This window comes from Adiantum capillus-veneris, chromosome 17, assembly GCF_014529385.1.
Source record: "Adiantum capillus-veneris isolate H3 chromosome 17, ASM1452938v2, whole genome shotgun sequence".
NCBI classification, from domain to species: Eukaryota; Viridiplantae; Streptophyta; class Polypodiopsida; order Polypodiales; family Pteridaceae; genus Adiantum; species Adiantum capillus-veneris.
The window spans coordinates 20229992-20245591 of record NC_140947.1 but is presented as its reverse complement, the minus strand read 5'-3'; the positions used below and the strand labels follow the sequence as shown (position 1 = coordinate 20245591).

General features: G+C 43.6%; 1 protein-coding gene across 2 annotated transcripts in view; it reads left to right on the top strand.

Annotated features, from left to right (window-relative positions):
• Positions 1 to 7690: 7690 nt before the first annotated feature.
• LOC147436893 (putative protein phosphatase 2C 57) overlaps positions 7691 to 15600 on the top strand; it is a 35739-nt gene continuing 27829 nt past the window's right edge. Inside the window, exons 1-4 of one of the 2 annotated variants that reach the window (XM_086486281.1) lie at positions 7736 to 7844; positions 7951 to 7986; positions 8164 to 8257; positions 8346 to 8688. In XM_086486281.1, coding sequence (XP_086342407.1) covers positions 8479 to 8688 — 210 coding nt within the window. In that variant the 5' untranslated portion in view covers positions 7736 to 7844; positions 7951 to 7986; positions 8164 to 8257; positions 8346 to 8478. Of the gene's footprint in view, positions 7845 to 7950; positions 7987 to 8163; positions 8258 to 8345; positions 8689 to 15600 lie in introns of both variants that reach the window. The other variant, XM_086486280.1, reaches the window with a different exon arrangement.

Genomic DNA, 15600 nt, shown 5'->3' with positions numbered 1-15600 from the left:
ATGTGAGATCACCCCACAAGGAACCATTCGTGTGGAGACTCTTGATGGAGTTGAAACCATTGGATTCCTCAATGGGAGCAAATTTAAAAGATACTATGATCCTTTAAGCCAAGAGGAGTTGCGTGCCATCCATACAAAAAAGGCAGCCAAGGCACAAATAGAATTGAAGAAGATACAAGCTCAAGCTGAGGCCAAGGAGCAACAACAACGTATAAGACGAAAACGAGAGGCTAACCTTGGAGTCACACATGCATTCCACATTGAAATCGACGAGAATTCGTTGGACTCTGACACACCTCTACAATACCCTATTGAGCTAAACAACACCTATGAAAAAGTACTATATAACGCCTTATTGGACACGGGTGCTAAATATAATCTACTATCATATGGGGTGTGGTGTCAGTTAGAGAGGCCACCTCTATCTGAGAGTATTATCCAAGTCAAGGGTGTCAACAAGAAAAAAACTGCGGTTTTTGGAATCTAGCACACTTTTGTCAGTTATGACAATGGGGTTGTAGCTCAAGACTTTTTGGTCATGCCTGTTGGAACTATGGAGGGTAATATAAACCTAGGACGCACGTGGATGATAGCCACCAAATGCACTATTGATTGGGGGATAGGGGGTGTCACAACACAGAAACCAACTCTTAGCCCTGCCATGCAAGCCATAGTCCCTGAGATATTGCCTCTTAAGGAAATAAAACCCAAAACATTGCATGTCCAAGAGGTTGAACCATATGTCCCCATAGCCCAAGTCTCTAGAGCTTCAACTGATGTAGCTGAAATAAAGCTTGAGACACACAAGACCCATCCCAATATAACAAAGAAAACATACAAGTGGGTCCCTAAAGCTTCTTTAGCAACCATAGCCAATGCTAAAAGACAACAGCCTGGTAAGAGACATCCCATTCGCCCCAAGAAATGTAAAGAAATGTTACGTTGGATTCCTAAAAAACTATTGGAAGCCCAAGGCTACTATGAAGGAAATGATCAAATCTGGGTGCCAAAACGTAAATTGTGCTCTTACTTGTCACCGGGCCCATGTGAGCTCAATCATGTGGCTCCAAAACAAATTGAAGATCGTGGAAAGGAAAAAATCACAAAATGCGACACACCTGCTCCAGAGCTAGTTTGGGTACCAAAAAAAGAACGATTTGTTCCACCTAGCTCAGGAACAGGGAAAGCAAATGAAGCTTCTTGCTCTTCATGTAGTTCCTATACGGAAATAGAAGCTTTGACACAACCTCCACCTACCATTGTACATATCCATACAAGCAAGAAAGAGTTTACACCTCCAGTTGTAAGTTCACCACCTACAACGATGTTGCAAATAAAATCATGGAAGAGTACCTTACCACCCTTGCAACTAGATGAAATGCATAGAGCGGTCGAAAACTATTGGTTAAATCCTTCACCTATAACAACTTGGAACAACTGGTTTCAAAGGGTGACGACATCATTTCAAACGGTATGATCTACCCAAGGAAGGGGGGAGTGTTTGTTGACATCTATCATTCACTTGCTTCCCTCTCAACCTTTCTCCCTGACCTCTTAATCTCCACTCTTAGGGAATGTATATATAAAGCCTTATACTCACAAAAACAAGATAAAAAAGTAAAAGAGCAAGAGCCATAATACAAAATCATAAAAACACATTATGCACAAGAACACGACCCTTGTAATATTTGCACTCTAACCATCATCTATTTGCGTGTACAGATATGGCTAGTATGCTAGAGTCATCCACTCCTGCCTTGGGTGAGAGGTACCCTCGTTACTTTTCACAAATGTTTCACATGGTCTTTCCGGTGCTTGCATGTGAATGGGATTTGGTAAGTACGCTAGCATGTGAGAGGAATTTTGAGGAGTTAGAGTGGCTGATACGTCTCTTGACCACGACTGATCCATACTTAGTAGAGAGCGTTTCTCCCATTGAACAAGCCTATCCTTTTGACCAAGATGACTATAGGCGTCTAGTGACCTTCTTAGTAAACATGGGTACCTATGGATGAAGAAGAAGATTTACATGACTACACGGACGTGACATATGGTCTCATGGATAATGACTTTGTTTATCTCGACGACGAGGATAGGGGTTTAGCCTTAGGGTTTCCCCCCAATCTCTACAATATCCTATTCCCTTGACTCTCTAGAGGGAGTGCAAATAATTAGGTTAGGGTTCCTTATGTTTTTTGTTGTGTTCAATAAGTGTTGGTACCTTTTCCCACTGATGTGCCTCCTAGAGGTATTCCTTGTGTTTCCTAGTGTGTACAGGAGCGCGTTGTTGTTGTTAGGATTTGGACCTTCATGGAATCTTTATTTTGACTCACTCTTCAAATCAACCGTAACCATTAACACAAACAGGTGTTTCTTGTCCATTAGCATTGCTCCTTATCTTTTTTGCATCTATGATTGTCCGCTTTGATTGTGATTGGTAGTATAATATCCAGCACATTTGCTTAGTATCAAACATTTAATTCAATGTAATTTTTTGTTATAATCACTTGTTTAGGTTTAAAAATCAAGCAAGTTCGACTAAGCTAGTTTGACCAAGTTAGGTGTTAGAGATCTTCTCTTAATACCATGGGGAATGCCTTCCTAATAATCAATGGTTACTTAGGTTCTTAATCCGATTTAGGTAGCATTGTGTGAAATGTACTAGGGATTTCTAGTGGGCTTGACCCTATTGACCTTTAGCTTAAGTATTATAAAGGGAGTTTACTAGTGTGATGAGCCTGGGGAGGTGTATCAGTGTTATATGACCCCCCAAAGTTACAAAATTAAAATGCTGAAAATGAACAAACAAAAAATCAAAGGGCCACATTGTAAAATCTTAAGCTGGAAGAGAAATCTCAGCTTGATTGGGTACTTCACTCACATGTATCGCCTATGGTACTAGAGCCCTAGAGGTTCCCAGTATGGGCGCTTTTCCTTGAAAAGCAAAAAACCCAAGGCATACAAAATAAGCACACACATCAAAATTGAATCACTGTGAAAAGACTTTGGGGGGTCAAAGGAAAGGTAATCAGTCAGGCGATGATTTCATGAGAAATTCCTTTTATCGTAGCTTAACTACAAGGTCTTCTAGGTATAGCCTCTAGTCAGCCCTCGAACATGAAATACTTGGCTCTCGCGATTAACAACTTAATTGACCAGAGAAAATTAAGAAGCTTACCCATGGTATTAATAGTCGATCTGTAGTGCCTTTCGATCGTTAAATTAGCGACCCCAGACTTGTTTAATTTTTTACCTTTACATCTGTTTATGCATTTGATTATATTGCAATTTAATGTTTATTGCTGACAAATTGTTTAAAATTCTGTTACCAATCAATTTGTCTGCCTAAAACTGCATATGCTTTTTAATTGCTTATGAGAATGCAATTACTGTGCCAATGTTGTTTGATTTTGCAGTGACTGAAGAAGGTTAAGGACATTAATCTCAAATGGTCTTCCACCTCGACGAACGAGCTTCAACTCAATAGCTTCCGAGGACGGAATCTACATTAGGAAGGGGGGCATGTTAATCCTCACGGCTCACGGACACCCTATCACCTACGACGGACGTTCTAACCTACGGCGGACATTGTATTATTTATTTGGTAGAGTCAGGTACCGGGCTTGTCGGTCCAATAGGAAAAGGGTAGAGTGATCGTCGATGAGAGGCGCACTCTAACTGGAACATTCAAGGATTTAGTTGGCTAAGCATGGGCGCCCAAGTGTGAATGGGGCGAGCTCATATAAAAGTTAACTAAACCTAAAATTCACTCATTCTCTCATTTGTGCAATAGAAGAGTTCTCTTGCTCCCTCCATCTTCTTCTTCTTCATCTCCTTGTGTGTGTGTGTGTGTATGCGTGTGTGTGTGTGTGTGTGTGAGTGAGAGAGAGAGAGAGAGAGAGAGAGAGAGAGAGAGAGAGAGAGAGAGTGAGCGATCAAGCATTGCGACGACGGTATGGCGGCGGCTCAGCGGCGGCTCCTTCTTCTTCACGGCGAGGAATCCTCCACGAAGCAAGCGTAGAGCGGTGAGTGACACACCATCGCCTTCTTTGAGCTTACTAGTTTAGGCTTGTTGTGTGTTTGGAGCCATTTGTGGCTCGCACATGGTGTATTGGCAAGTTCCTTGCATTGACACGTGCGACATACACGCACATTAGGACACTGCTTAATCAAGTGATCATTAGCCTTGCAATAATGGCAACACGTCCTCTTGGCCTTTTTCACCATAATTTATAGACGAGGTGCTATCAACAAAAGCATTAGAAACATGTGATTTTCCACTTGCCGAAGGACCTTGAGAAGTGGCTACATTGTTGTTACTATTGTTTTCTTTGAGCATCAACAAAGGCTTGCTCAACTGCATGTAGTGTAGCCTTGTTTTTCTTGAAAGTGACTCTTGTAACAATAATGCGCATAATGCATCAAACTTGACAACATCAGGATTTCCTTGAGTCATAAGTCTCCGGGTACTAGCAAAAGTATGGTAAGAATTTGGCAATGCATCAAGAACAGTCTGCACAAGTGAATAATAAAAAATGACTTCGCCTGTAGAAATGAGTTGCTCATTGATATCCTTAATACCAACAAGGAAAGTGTCCATCTTCCTCATGCATAATCTTTGATTCTAGCTCTTTACACAACAATGCAATTTGAGCCTCATTGTGACTTGCATAAATTCTAACCAAAATTTTGCTGATCTAGTTGAGCGAATGTGAGGATTAATAGTGCGCTTCATAGATAATGCAATTCATGCATGAGCCTATGTATCTCTAACATCCCAATGAGATTGTGCTCAGCCGTAGGCAAAACAACTCTAGCAACAATTGTCCTACCACCAAAGCCTGCAACATCCTCAACAGAGCCTGTATCCACAGAAGGTGGACGTACATCAATTGCCCTACACAACATTCCAAATATCCTTTGACACAAGAACATGTTGCATTGTGTAAGCCCACATTGGGTCGTTATCCCCATCCAATTAATCCTCAACATCAAACAACTTGAAAACATCTGTGTTGTCAGCATGGTGAGTGACTGCACCTGATGTGAAAACTGCCCGGAAAGAGGTAAATGAAGTAGGACCAACACGTGCTATATAGCACAACGCAAAGAGGACTGTAAGGGACCTATTCTGCAAAAAAATGCACTGACAAAAATTATGCCCAAAAGGACAAAATTGCATGTGTAGTACTACATGTAGTGGAAACGAAGGTCGAAATGAGCCCGAATCAAAATTCGAATTTTTTGACTTGCTGACAATCACCAAAGCTCACCCAAATCAGAGAAAGTGAGTAGTTGAGTGCTGGCAACACTGATGACTATGCCCGAGAGGATGCAACCTGTTCTTATACCAATTGTTGGAAATAGGGTTGCAAGGAAACACACACAACTTGGAGAAGACGAAGAAGCTCAAGGCACACAACATAGTCTATTGCTTAGTGCACAATGGAAAGATGAGTTAGCCCCAGAGTGATGGGTGTGTATACAATGCACGGGGAAAAATACTCGTGGTGAGGGAAGAAATACCATAGCGGTCCTAAGTGTGTTCACACACATCACTACCACATATATATGGTAACAGGAGGGCAATGCGCAACAAAAGGGTCGATAAAGTGGCAAGCCACGAGCTCCAAATAAGGAGCACTATCAAGATTAAAAGAAGGGGTCATCACCTACAGAGGATAAAGGCAAAGAGCTACTTGGTTGGACAAGGTCGAGAGGGACATCACGCATGGCGACCCTAAAAGAAGAAAGCAAGGGCGATAGTTCTTGTATGCGTTGGACCTATCATTGTATGCCATTTGCCCGACGGTTGCTAGTCGGACTAATATAGTCATCATAAACTTTACAACTATGGTGTTGACTTAAATATTTTCCATCTCCTTCTTGCTTTAGTGTCTACTCATGTTCTAGAATATGGGTGAATGTGTGTGTCGAGTATATATGTTTTTATGTGAGTGTTGTGTATGCAAAGGGAATGCGAGTCTCCAGTAGGGTGAGCGTGTGCCAAAGGGATTGAAAGAGAGGGGTGTAAAGGGTTTGTGGATACCGTCCGGTGTTGAACAATTAAAGTACCATGGAATGTGCTGTGAAGGGTTATAGTCAAAAACCATGATGGTATGCTTTGCGATTGGTTGTGTGTAATTTGGGTCGGTGGGGTATAGGCACGTGCATTAATTGGTTTGCAGATTGGGTTTGTGTGTGTGTGCTAACTAGGGGATAGGGGTGTTGTGGAAACCTTGGGCTATAGAGAGGCATTTGTACTATGTGCTGGGTGTGTTCCCATTTCCCCTTTCCATCCCGTGGTTCCCCCATTGAGGAGCACACTGATTGCTTAAGGAATGAGCATGATGTTGAAGATTGGATGTCAGATGTGGAACTCTAGATGTGGAACTCTAGATGTTGTTGATGCGAACGGTGACCAATGAAACCAAGTTGAGGGCTGTGCGTTGGTGATGCAAGGGAAAGCGAAAGATTTGGTTCGAGGGGTTAGAAATTCCTGATTAGCAGTCATGGAAGGTGGTTTGAGTTCGGTTTTACAAGACTTCAAGCAAAGGATTTTTCTTGTAGAGGTGATGCAAAACTCAAGGTATTGAAGCAAGATGTGCGTGAAGAATTCAATGTGTTTTTAGATAGGTTTGAAGATATTTGGAGGCAACTAGCTACTACTACCCAACTGCAAAATGGAGATGTTTTCAATTTTGAGAGGTGCATGGAGTGCGTACACCCAACGGTAAGAGATTAGGTGTGGAGTATGGAGATCCAGAGAGCTATGCCGACACGATGTTGCTTGCAAATGTTTAGAGCAGGAAAGCAAAGTGGAAGTTGGAGATGTATATGTATGTGTTGGCGGTGTACAAGGCTGGTTGATGGTTGGTGATGGTTGCGAGCAAAGTGACTATGATGGGAAGACAGGACAATAGTGCAAGGAGACTACGACTAAGCTATAACGGGAAAATTATGAAAGGTGGCTCACGATATGTGTTGCACGCATAAACATATGAGATCTTAATAATAAGGTAAAACTTACGATTGCATGGCCTCGAGAATGGAGATCCACAGAGCTATGCCGACATGATGTTGCTTGCAAAAAATCAGAGCAGGAAAGCAAAGCGGAAGTTGGAGCTGTATATGTATGTGTTGGTATGTGTAAAAGGTTGGTTGATGGTTGCTGATGGTCGTGAGCAAAGTGAGTATGATGGGAAGAAAGGACAATAGTGCAAGGAGACTACGGCTAAGCTATAGCGGGCAAATGCAAAAGGCGGCTCACGATGTGTGTTGCATGCATAAACATACGTCATCTTAATAATAAGGTAAAACTTATGATTGCACGGCCTCGAGAGCACGGCAATATAGGCTTGTGGGGACTGTCCGGTCAATCAAATCGTTAGGGTTTACAATGCTCCACCTTAGAGTTTCGACTTGAATGCACACAAATGACAACTCTATCTCTACTTCGTACCCTCTCTGCTCTCTCGCTAAAGAGTTCAATGACGCTCAAAGAGATCGATGCGGCTTCAATTGATGTGCTCTTCCTTCGTAGCACAATACACACAGAAAAGGCATGGCTTTAATGGAGGCTGTGTTCCAAGGATAAAGATGGTGTGAAACTTGGAGACCGAAAGTGTGTGGATGGAGTATAGCCTAGCCATTGATGGGCGGTTGGATGATGGGCGGTTGGAGATCCAATAATATTTTTTCACTGGATCAGAATTATAAACATATTACAGGTCTGTCGGGACTCCGACTTTTCCTTGCAAATTCATAACATAGCGTGCTTAGGAAGCACAGCGATCATATTGGAAATTGGAATCCGAAGAGCGCCAACACACGCGCGTGCAGAGGTCTCTCTCTCTCTCTCTCTCTCTCACACACACACACACTCACACACACACACACACACACCTTCCGTGAGATAACACGCATGGATTTCTGTCTTGGGTGAAGCAGAGATCATTCTTAGCGGAGATTCCACAATAAACACAGGTTGCTCTCTCTCTCTCTCTCTCTCTCTCTCTCTCTCTCTCTCTCTCTCTCACACACACACACACACACACACACACACACACACACACACACACATTCGTATCAACCCATTCAAATGCTGCGTCCTTTATTCTGGATCTCATGCTGGAGGCCTGACTTTACAGTTGCTGATTGCAGGCTGATCTGGGTATCGTGAACTTATATCGAAATTTAACCTTCTGGACCAGAGAATTTTACGAAAGAGGACTCCAAACAGAAGCTGACCTCCCAGGTAAAAGCTTACCCACAAACTTGGTACGCGATGAAATCTGCAGCAAGCCAAGTTTTCAAATTTGCATTCTCTTCTGGCTGTGCATTAGAGGCTTGGAAGCTGAGATTTTGCTGTGGATGCGTGATCTTATTCGAAAAGGGGTACAACGGAGTCGAGCACTCCATCACAATCTAGTTTAGAGGCAGTCACACAGCACTTCATGCACATCAGGACTCTTCAGAATGGTAGCCGATACAGAAATAACACAGCCTGTAAGTGTCATCGACGGTGCTCCACTCAAGGATTTGCCCTCGGATACATGCTACAAAGGCACGGACAAAGGCATTGTAAGGGGTGACAGATGGAGCCAGTCCCAGACTGGCAAAATACATAGTGTTCCTCAAAATGGCTCTATTGTGCCTAATTCTGGGCTACCACCTCATTACAACAAGGTAAATCTTTTGTGCTAATTTGTGGTATTGGGGTAGGTTGCATTGTTATTTCCTTCAAGTTTCTTTCACAGATGGTCATACCTGTGCTTCTTGTTTCAAGAAGCACGTTGTCAGCAGGGTCATTAAGTTTGTTTCTTTACAACTCTGGAAAATTACATGGAAACTTGCTTGCAAAGGTCTCACAGCTATGTTTATTTTTCCAGAAGCATGTCTAAAGGAGGGTCGTCTAGTCAGTGGTAGTTTTGCTTGCTTCTAAAAAGGGAAGCCGGTTGGTATATTATATGAAATCTTTTCTAGGGTAACTACATTTGAATCTCATGATAAATACTACGCATATAGCTTGTATGCTTTATCTGCTCTTGTATAAAGCGGCTCCAAGACAAACATAAAAGTATACAGATAGGTACATGCAGAGATAGAGGATGTGAGAGAGGCAGCTGCAGCGCAGGTGGATGTCAACCATGTTTGTGTGAAGTGCACGCATCAGATAGCAGAAGTGGCGGGTGTCTAGGATTGTTTGGGTGCTGCAGCCTGCAGCGAAGCCTTCTTGCATGTGTCCTGCACATCTACGCCGCAGCTGCCTCCCTCTTCCCTGTGAAGCTGCCCGTTGCTGCTATTGACACAGGGCTGGACATCAATTGCTACTCATATTTATTTCCAGCTCAGATGTCAAAATTGGCTGCCCTATCTGGCAGTTTGCTCCAGAAAGGGAGAGAAACAGAGAGAGTGGGGAGAATCATTTTCATCTTATGCAATCGGTTCCGCAAGTACTAGATAGAGACAACACAGAGGGTGACAATCTGAGAGAGAAGACAGAGGTGACAGTCTGTGAGAGAAGACAGATATGGTTGTCTCTCTTTTTCCACTTTCTTTTCTGTCTTGCTTTCTTGTTTTTTGTTTTTCGTTTTATTTGCTTGTGTTTGGGGATTCTATTAATGCTTGCCTCATGTGAGTCTATGGGTTGGGTAGGTGAATCGGGTGGGTTTTGGTAGTGGTTTTATTTTGAGTTTGCTCGAGTTATTGTGTTTCCTTGTTTTTTGATTTATTTTTGTTTTTTGGGAGCTTTTCTTTGTTTTGGTTTTGTTCTTTGCAGTAATGGAGTCCTCCTCAGTTTCTCTATGTTAGTGCTTTTCCTTGGGGTCTCTCTTTGCAGATAGCTCGTGATGGTCTCATTTTTGTCATTGAAGACTGCCCTCTTCCTGTTCTTCCTCAGCTTCATGGTCATAGATGGTAGTAGCTGGTGGGTTTGGCCTGATTTCAGCCTGATTTCAAGCTATTGCCTTGTGCTCTGGCTTTTGGTGGCCAACTAGGTGCTTTTGGCTACAGAGCTTCGTGTTGGTGCATTCAAAGAGTTTGTCTAGTTTGTGTTAGAAATTTCCTATTTGGAGGTTTGGATGGGACTATAGATCTTGGGCTATAGTTGCTTGGCGTACATGCATTTTGTCGTGATCAAAGGGTGCCTTAAGATTCTGCCAAATTGCATACAGACTTGGAAGAGCCCATATACTCCCACTGTTGTAAGTTGCTTCCTTAAAATCTTCACCAAAATTGTCCTTTGTAGTTGTGCTGAAGAGAACATATGCACAATTGAATTATGCAATTAATATCCAATACACAACTTGACATATACTTAGGGGAAGAGTAAAGGAACCGCCTAGGGGAACAAGCCCATGAAGAATGCTGGGGCTGATCTGTTGTCAGGTGCAACGGCATTGAAATGGTGACAAGATCTAGACTTTACACTTCCACAAATCTTTCTTGCTTGAATATGTGCTACTTACCACAAATGATCATTGATGGTTCCTTTTACTTCCTTGGAGAGAGAGAGAGAGAGAGAGAGAGAGAGAGAAAGAAAGAAAGAAAGAAAGAAAGATTTTTAACGTCTATGTCAGGCCGAAATCGGCCTATGAGACAAAACAGATGTACATGGTGTGTATGTCATCCGTCTATCGGAAAGACAAATGAAACAAAACTGATACAAAACTCCTTTTGGAGAGAGAGAGAGAGAGAGAGAGAGAGAGAGAGAGAGAGAGAGAGAGAAAATTTCACTCGATGGCGTTCCAACCAACCCTCTTAGGGCCCGCCGCCTCCCACACCGTTACCGATGTGGTATTTGCCTTTGATTGTGTAAATGGAATGTACACACATGCAATACCTCAATGCAGATTCTATTGACTCGAATGGGGAATGTTGCCGGGTAACTCTTCAAGATGAAGCTCCTCCGGGGCTGATTTTATTGCACCTTTGTATCAAGGGAAGAGTAAAGGAACCGCTTAGGGGAACAAGCCCGTGAAGAATGCTGGGGCTGATGTGTTGTCAGGTGCAGCGGCATTGAAATGGTGACAATATCTAGACTTTACACTTCCACAAATCTTTCTTCTTGAATATGTGCTACTTACCACAAATGATGGTTCCTTTTATTTTCTTAGAGAGAGAGAGAGAGAGAGAGAGAGAGAGAGAGAGAGAGAGAGAGAGAGAGAGAGAGAGTTACACTCGATGGGGTTCCAACAACCCTCCCAAGGGCCCCCCACATTGTTACCGATGTGGTATTTGCTTGAGTTACACTCGATGGGCTTCCAACAACCCTCCCAAGGGCCCCCCACATTGTTACCGATGTGGTATTTGCTTTTGATTGTGTAAATGGAATGTACACACATGCAATATCTGAATGCAGACTCTATTGACTCGAATGGGGAATGTTGCCGCTTTAACTCTTCAAGATGAAGCGACTTCGGGGCTGATTTTATTGCACCTTTGGATCTGGCTCGATGAGGGGTTCTGATGGCCACCAAGTGGTAGATCTGGGGCTGATTTGCGCTTCCGATGGGAGAGGAATCAAGGGCTGAAAAAACACAGATCTGGCTACATTTTTGCAGCCGATCCGTTGTGCAAATCAGGGCTGAAAAGGCAGATGATGACGGAGCCAGTGATGGAGAGCAATGAGAGCACTTGATGCGCGAGGGAATGGCCGAGAAGAGACTGGATGGGCTGCCGAAAGACCAGGCTGTAGCGAAGAGGCTAGTGTTAGTAGATTCGGGCCGTGAGCGGCAAGGAGACGGGCTGAAAACTGAAAACTCTGGGCTGAATTTGTTGCTGATGCAAAAGGCTGATCTGCGTCTTGGGAGAAAAAACACTGGCTGATGCAAAATGCTAGTGCTACTCTCTACTAGCGCTGGCTCATTTGATCCAAAATGCTAGCTCCCTTGCTCCCTCTATATTCTAAATTACTAGTTAAGAACTTTTGAAGACTTGGGTAGGAAAAATGTTGAAGACAGAGTTATACAAATAAATCAATTAAATGATTTATTAATAAAGTTGACTAAACAAAGTTTTTGGGTGAAGCTGTCGCACGTTTGCCCACCCAAGAAGCCGATTGACGCATGGAATGGCTTGTTAGATTCCTCTAACCTAAGCCTTCTTGTGATTCGGCCATGCCGATTGTTTCGAGGGAATAATTGAAACTATGGCGTGATGATGTGTCACATACAACTTGTATTCTTGTTGCATGGGGTTGGCCTTTGAAGCAGGTAACGGGTGTTGTGGAACCGGTTCTGGAAGAGGTCTCTCTGCTACATGTGCCAATGAAGGGAACAAGTTCGGGTACTTGTTCTGGGGAAGGCTCCGGTTCCGGGAGAGGCTCTGGGGTATTGAGAATGATAACGACTTCGGGTGTCGAGAGAGGGTACGCCGGCAAGTCTGTGTCGGTAGGCTCGTCTATGTACGAGTGAGAGGGGATAGGAACATGGAAGTCATCGTCCCATGACGGCGAAATGTCCTGTGCTGCAAAGTGCACACAAGGCTTGTCACGTGCACATCTAACCCTATGTGCATGTGGACAAGCTACCTAATGACAAGGGTTCAATTAGCTTAGGAAGTGTTCTAGGCCCTGGCACCTTTGTGAGTTTGTTCGCAGACCGTGCATGTCCAGACTCCAGACACTTAGAGTAGTTACATTTCCTCGGGTTGCACACATCACATAGGAGCATTTTACAGTGCATAGAACCCATTTTCCCTATTTTAGCCATTTTTCACTTCTATTATTAAATGACTCTGTTGGGAAACTGGGTAGGGCAAGTGACTATATAAGAAAACTAGCACTAGCACTTTCTGGCAGAAGAGGCAGCAGGAGTCAACCAACTCACAGGCACCTTCTCAGCAAGATTGGCAGGAGGCCTAGCGTTTCCAACCAACAGCAGATGTGGATAGCGTTTTTGCTACAGATCAACATAGCGTTTCTTCAACAAATCAAGACCAGTGTTAGCAGTTGCAGATCAGCCCTCGCGTTTTTGCGACAACAGATCATGCCTAGCGTTTTTACAGATTGCAGCTCAGGCTAGCGTTTTGCAGATTCCCGGCGACAGTTCAGCCCACAGCATCAAGTAAAATTTTGCCCGAAGCTACATGCCTTCAGACATCTTCCTTCAGAGTGCAGCTTCTGACAGATTACGACTTGAATTTTTTTGAACATCTCGCAATAGGCGTCTCTTCTCGAGCGGATAACCTTGGAGGCCCAATGTGATTGCCGGGCTACCATCACCGCTACAGGAACACTGGATGTCCAAGCCAGTTCCGACCATTCAAGAGCTTATGGACTGTCACGTGACACATCCCAACCCTATGTGTCCGTGGACAAGCTACACCACAACAGGGTTCAGTCAGTCCGATCATTTTAGAATAGCAGTGATCTGGCACTTTTGTAAGTCTATTCATAGACCGTGCATGCCCAGTCGCTTAGCATAGATGCATATCCTCCGGTTGCACACAGCATGATCATCGGAATTCCCATCAGAATCCATTAGCATCAGTTAGGGGAATTTTCCAGTACATTTAGCCTATTTTCCTATTTATTGGGATTTTCACTTATTATTTTTAAGTGACTTTCCAACAAAAGTAGGTAGGGCAATTTTGCTAAGTTAATATATAAGCAAACCCAAGTTAGCACTAAATGGCAGAAGAGGCAGCAGGAGCACCTTGCTCAACAGGCAACTTCTCAGCAAGATCAACCCCCGCGACTACTCTGGCGTTTTCTCCACAGAAGACCTAGCGTTTTTGCATCAGATCAGCCTTGGCGATTTGTGCACAACTGATCAGCCCTGGCGTCATCACGACATAGCAGATCAGCCTAGCGTTTTTGCATTTGCAGAACCCCGGCGACAGAAGGACCAATTTCAGCCCCTGGCGTTTTTGGATTTCAGCAGCAAATTAAGACCGGCATCATTCACCTAAAGTGTAGCAGATTCAGCCCGTAAAGACCATCAGTTTTCAGCCCTAAGAAACCTCATTTTTCAGCCAAGAAAACGCAGCCAAAACAGTCATTTTCAGCCACCGAAACAGTCCCGAAATTCAGCGATTAGAAGATCTCAGATTTCAGCCATCGTCATTGTCATCGTCGTCGTCGTCGTCGTCATCGGCATAGACCAAGTTGCATAGTCCATTGCATACACATTGTACACTTAGACCACTCTCGCCGACGAGAGTGGGGCCTTCGGAGGAGGGTTTAACAACCTCTCAGTGTCGTATCTCTTCTCTCTCCTTCTCTCAGTCTCATTCATTTGCACGCACAACATCCACCCACTTTGTTCGTGACCACAACACTCTACAAGACGGAAAGCTCTCTCTTTCCCTAAGAACTAAAAGGAACCTTGAGCAATAAAGATCACTAATCTTGAGAAAATACAACATTCATTCCGCTGCACCTAACATTGGTATCAGAGCTTTGGAAGTGTTCTGCATTACTCAAGGAAAGAACCACAAGAACCACAAGAATTTTTTTTGCTTGTTGTGATCGTACGAACCCAAGTTTACTTGGGCATGGCAATTCCTAATCGTGTTTGTTGAAGAGTGACAGGAATCCCAAGAAAGAAGGGCTTGTCCAGCCTCCCCTTGTGTCTCTTTTCACTCATTGAGAACGGACTGTGCACTTAGCGGCCGGCCAATCGACGTGAGGTGGGAAAAAGTAACCTTGGTGTAAGCGCAAGGCCGCCAAGGGATGCGCCCGCAGAAAAGGGTAGAACTCAGGTGAAGAGAAGATCCTTCTCCAACGCGATTTGCAAGCGAAAGTTCAAAGAACACCTCAAGAACCCTAGATTCTCACGAATCAAGGACCTCAAGAACCTCAAGAACCCCAAGAATCCGAGTTCCTCGTGAACTTAAGAACCCAAGACCCCCAAGAACCCACAAGAACCCACGACTTCAGAATGGTCATCACTCGAAGCGGAATGGATACTTCGCTTAGAGGTGATGAGCATGAGAGAGGCGAAGAAGAATTTTCCACACTAGGAGGTTTTTCGGACCCTCCCCCTTCACCATCTACGACAAAGATTGCACTTAACTCCTATGGAGGAGTTGAAACAAGAAAGAGAAGCAGACAGAAAAGACTACGAAGAAGACATGGCAGCCATCGAGCGTAAGTACCAAGAAAGAATGGCAGCCATAGCGCGCGAGAGCAAAGCAAGACAAGTAGATTTTGATCGCGAGATCAATGCACAAAAAGAAAAGAGCGACCAACACATGAAAGAGTTCTTGCGACTCTTTTCTATTGTGCATGCGCAGTTCGCACAAGATCAGGAAAAGGAGACTCTCTCAGTCTCTACTTCTCCAAAGCATGAAACACAGGATTTGCATGATTGTGTGAAGCATGATGATGATTTGATTGACAATGACTTGCATGATGTTTTGATTGACAATGATAAGCACAATGATTTGCATGATGAGAAGCATGATGAATTGGATGCCAATGAGAAGCATGATGATTTGGATGCCAATGATAAGCATGATGATTTGAATGATAAAGACAAGCATGATGATTTGCATGATGATCAAGATGTGATTTCTCACAAGCATGATGAGTTGCATGAAGATGATGTGATTGTTCACAAGGATGATGTGTTAGTTGATGCTTTTTCTAGCGAA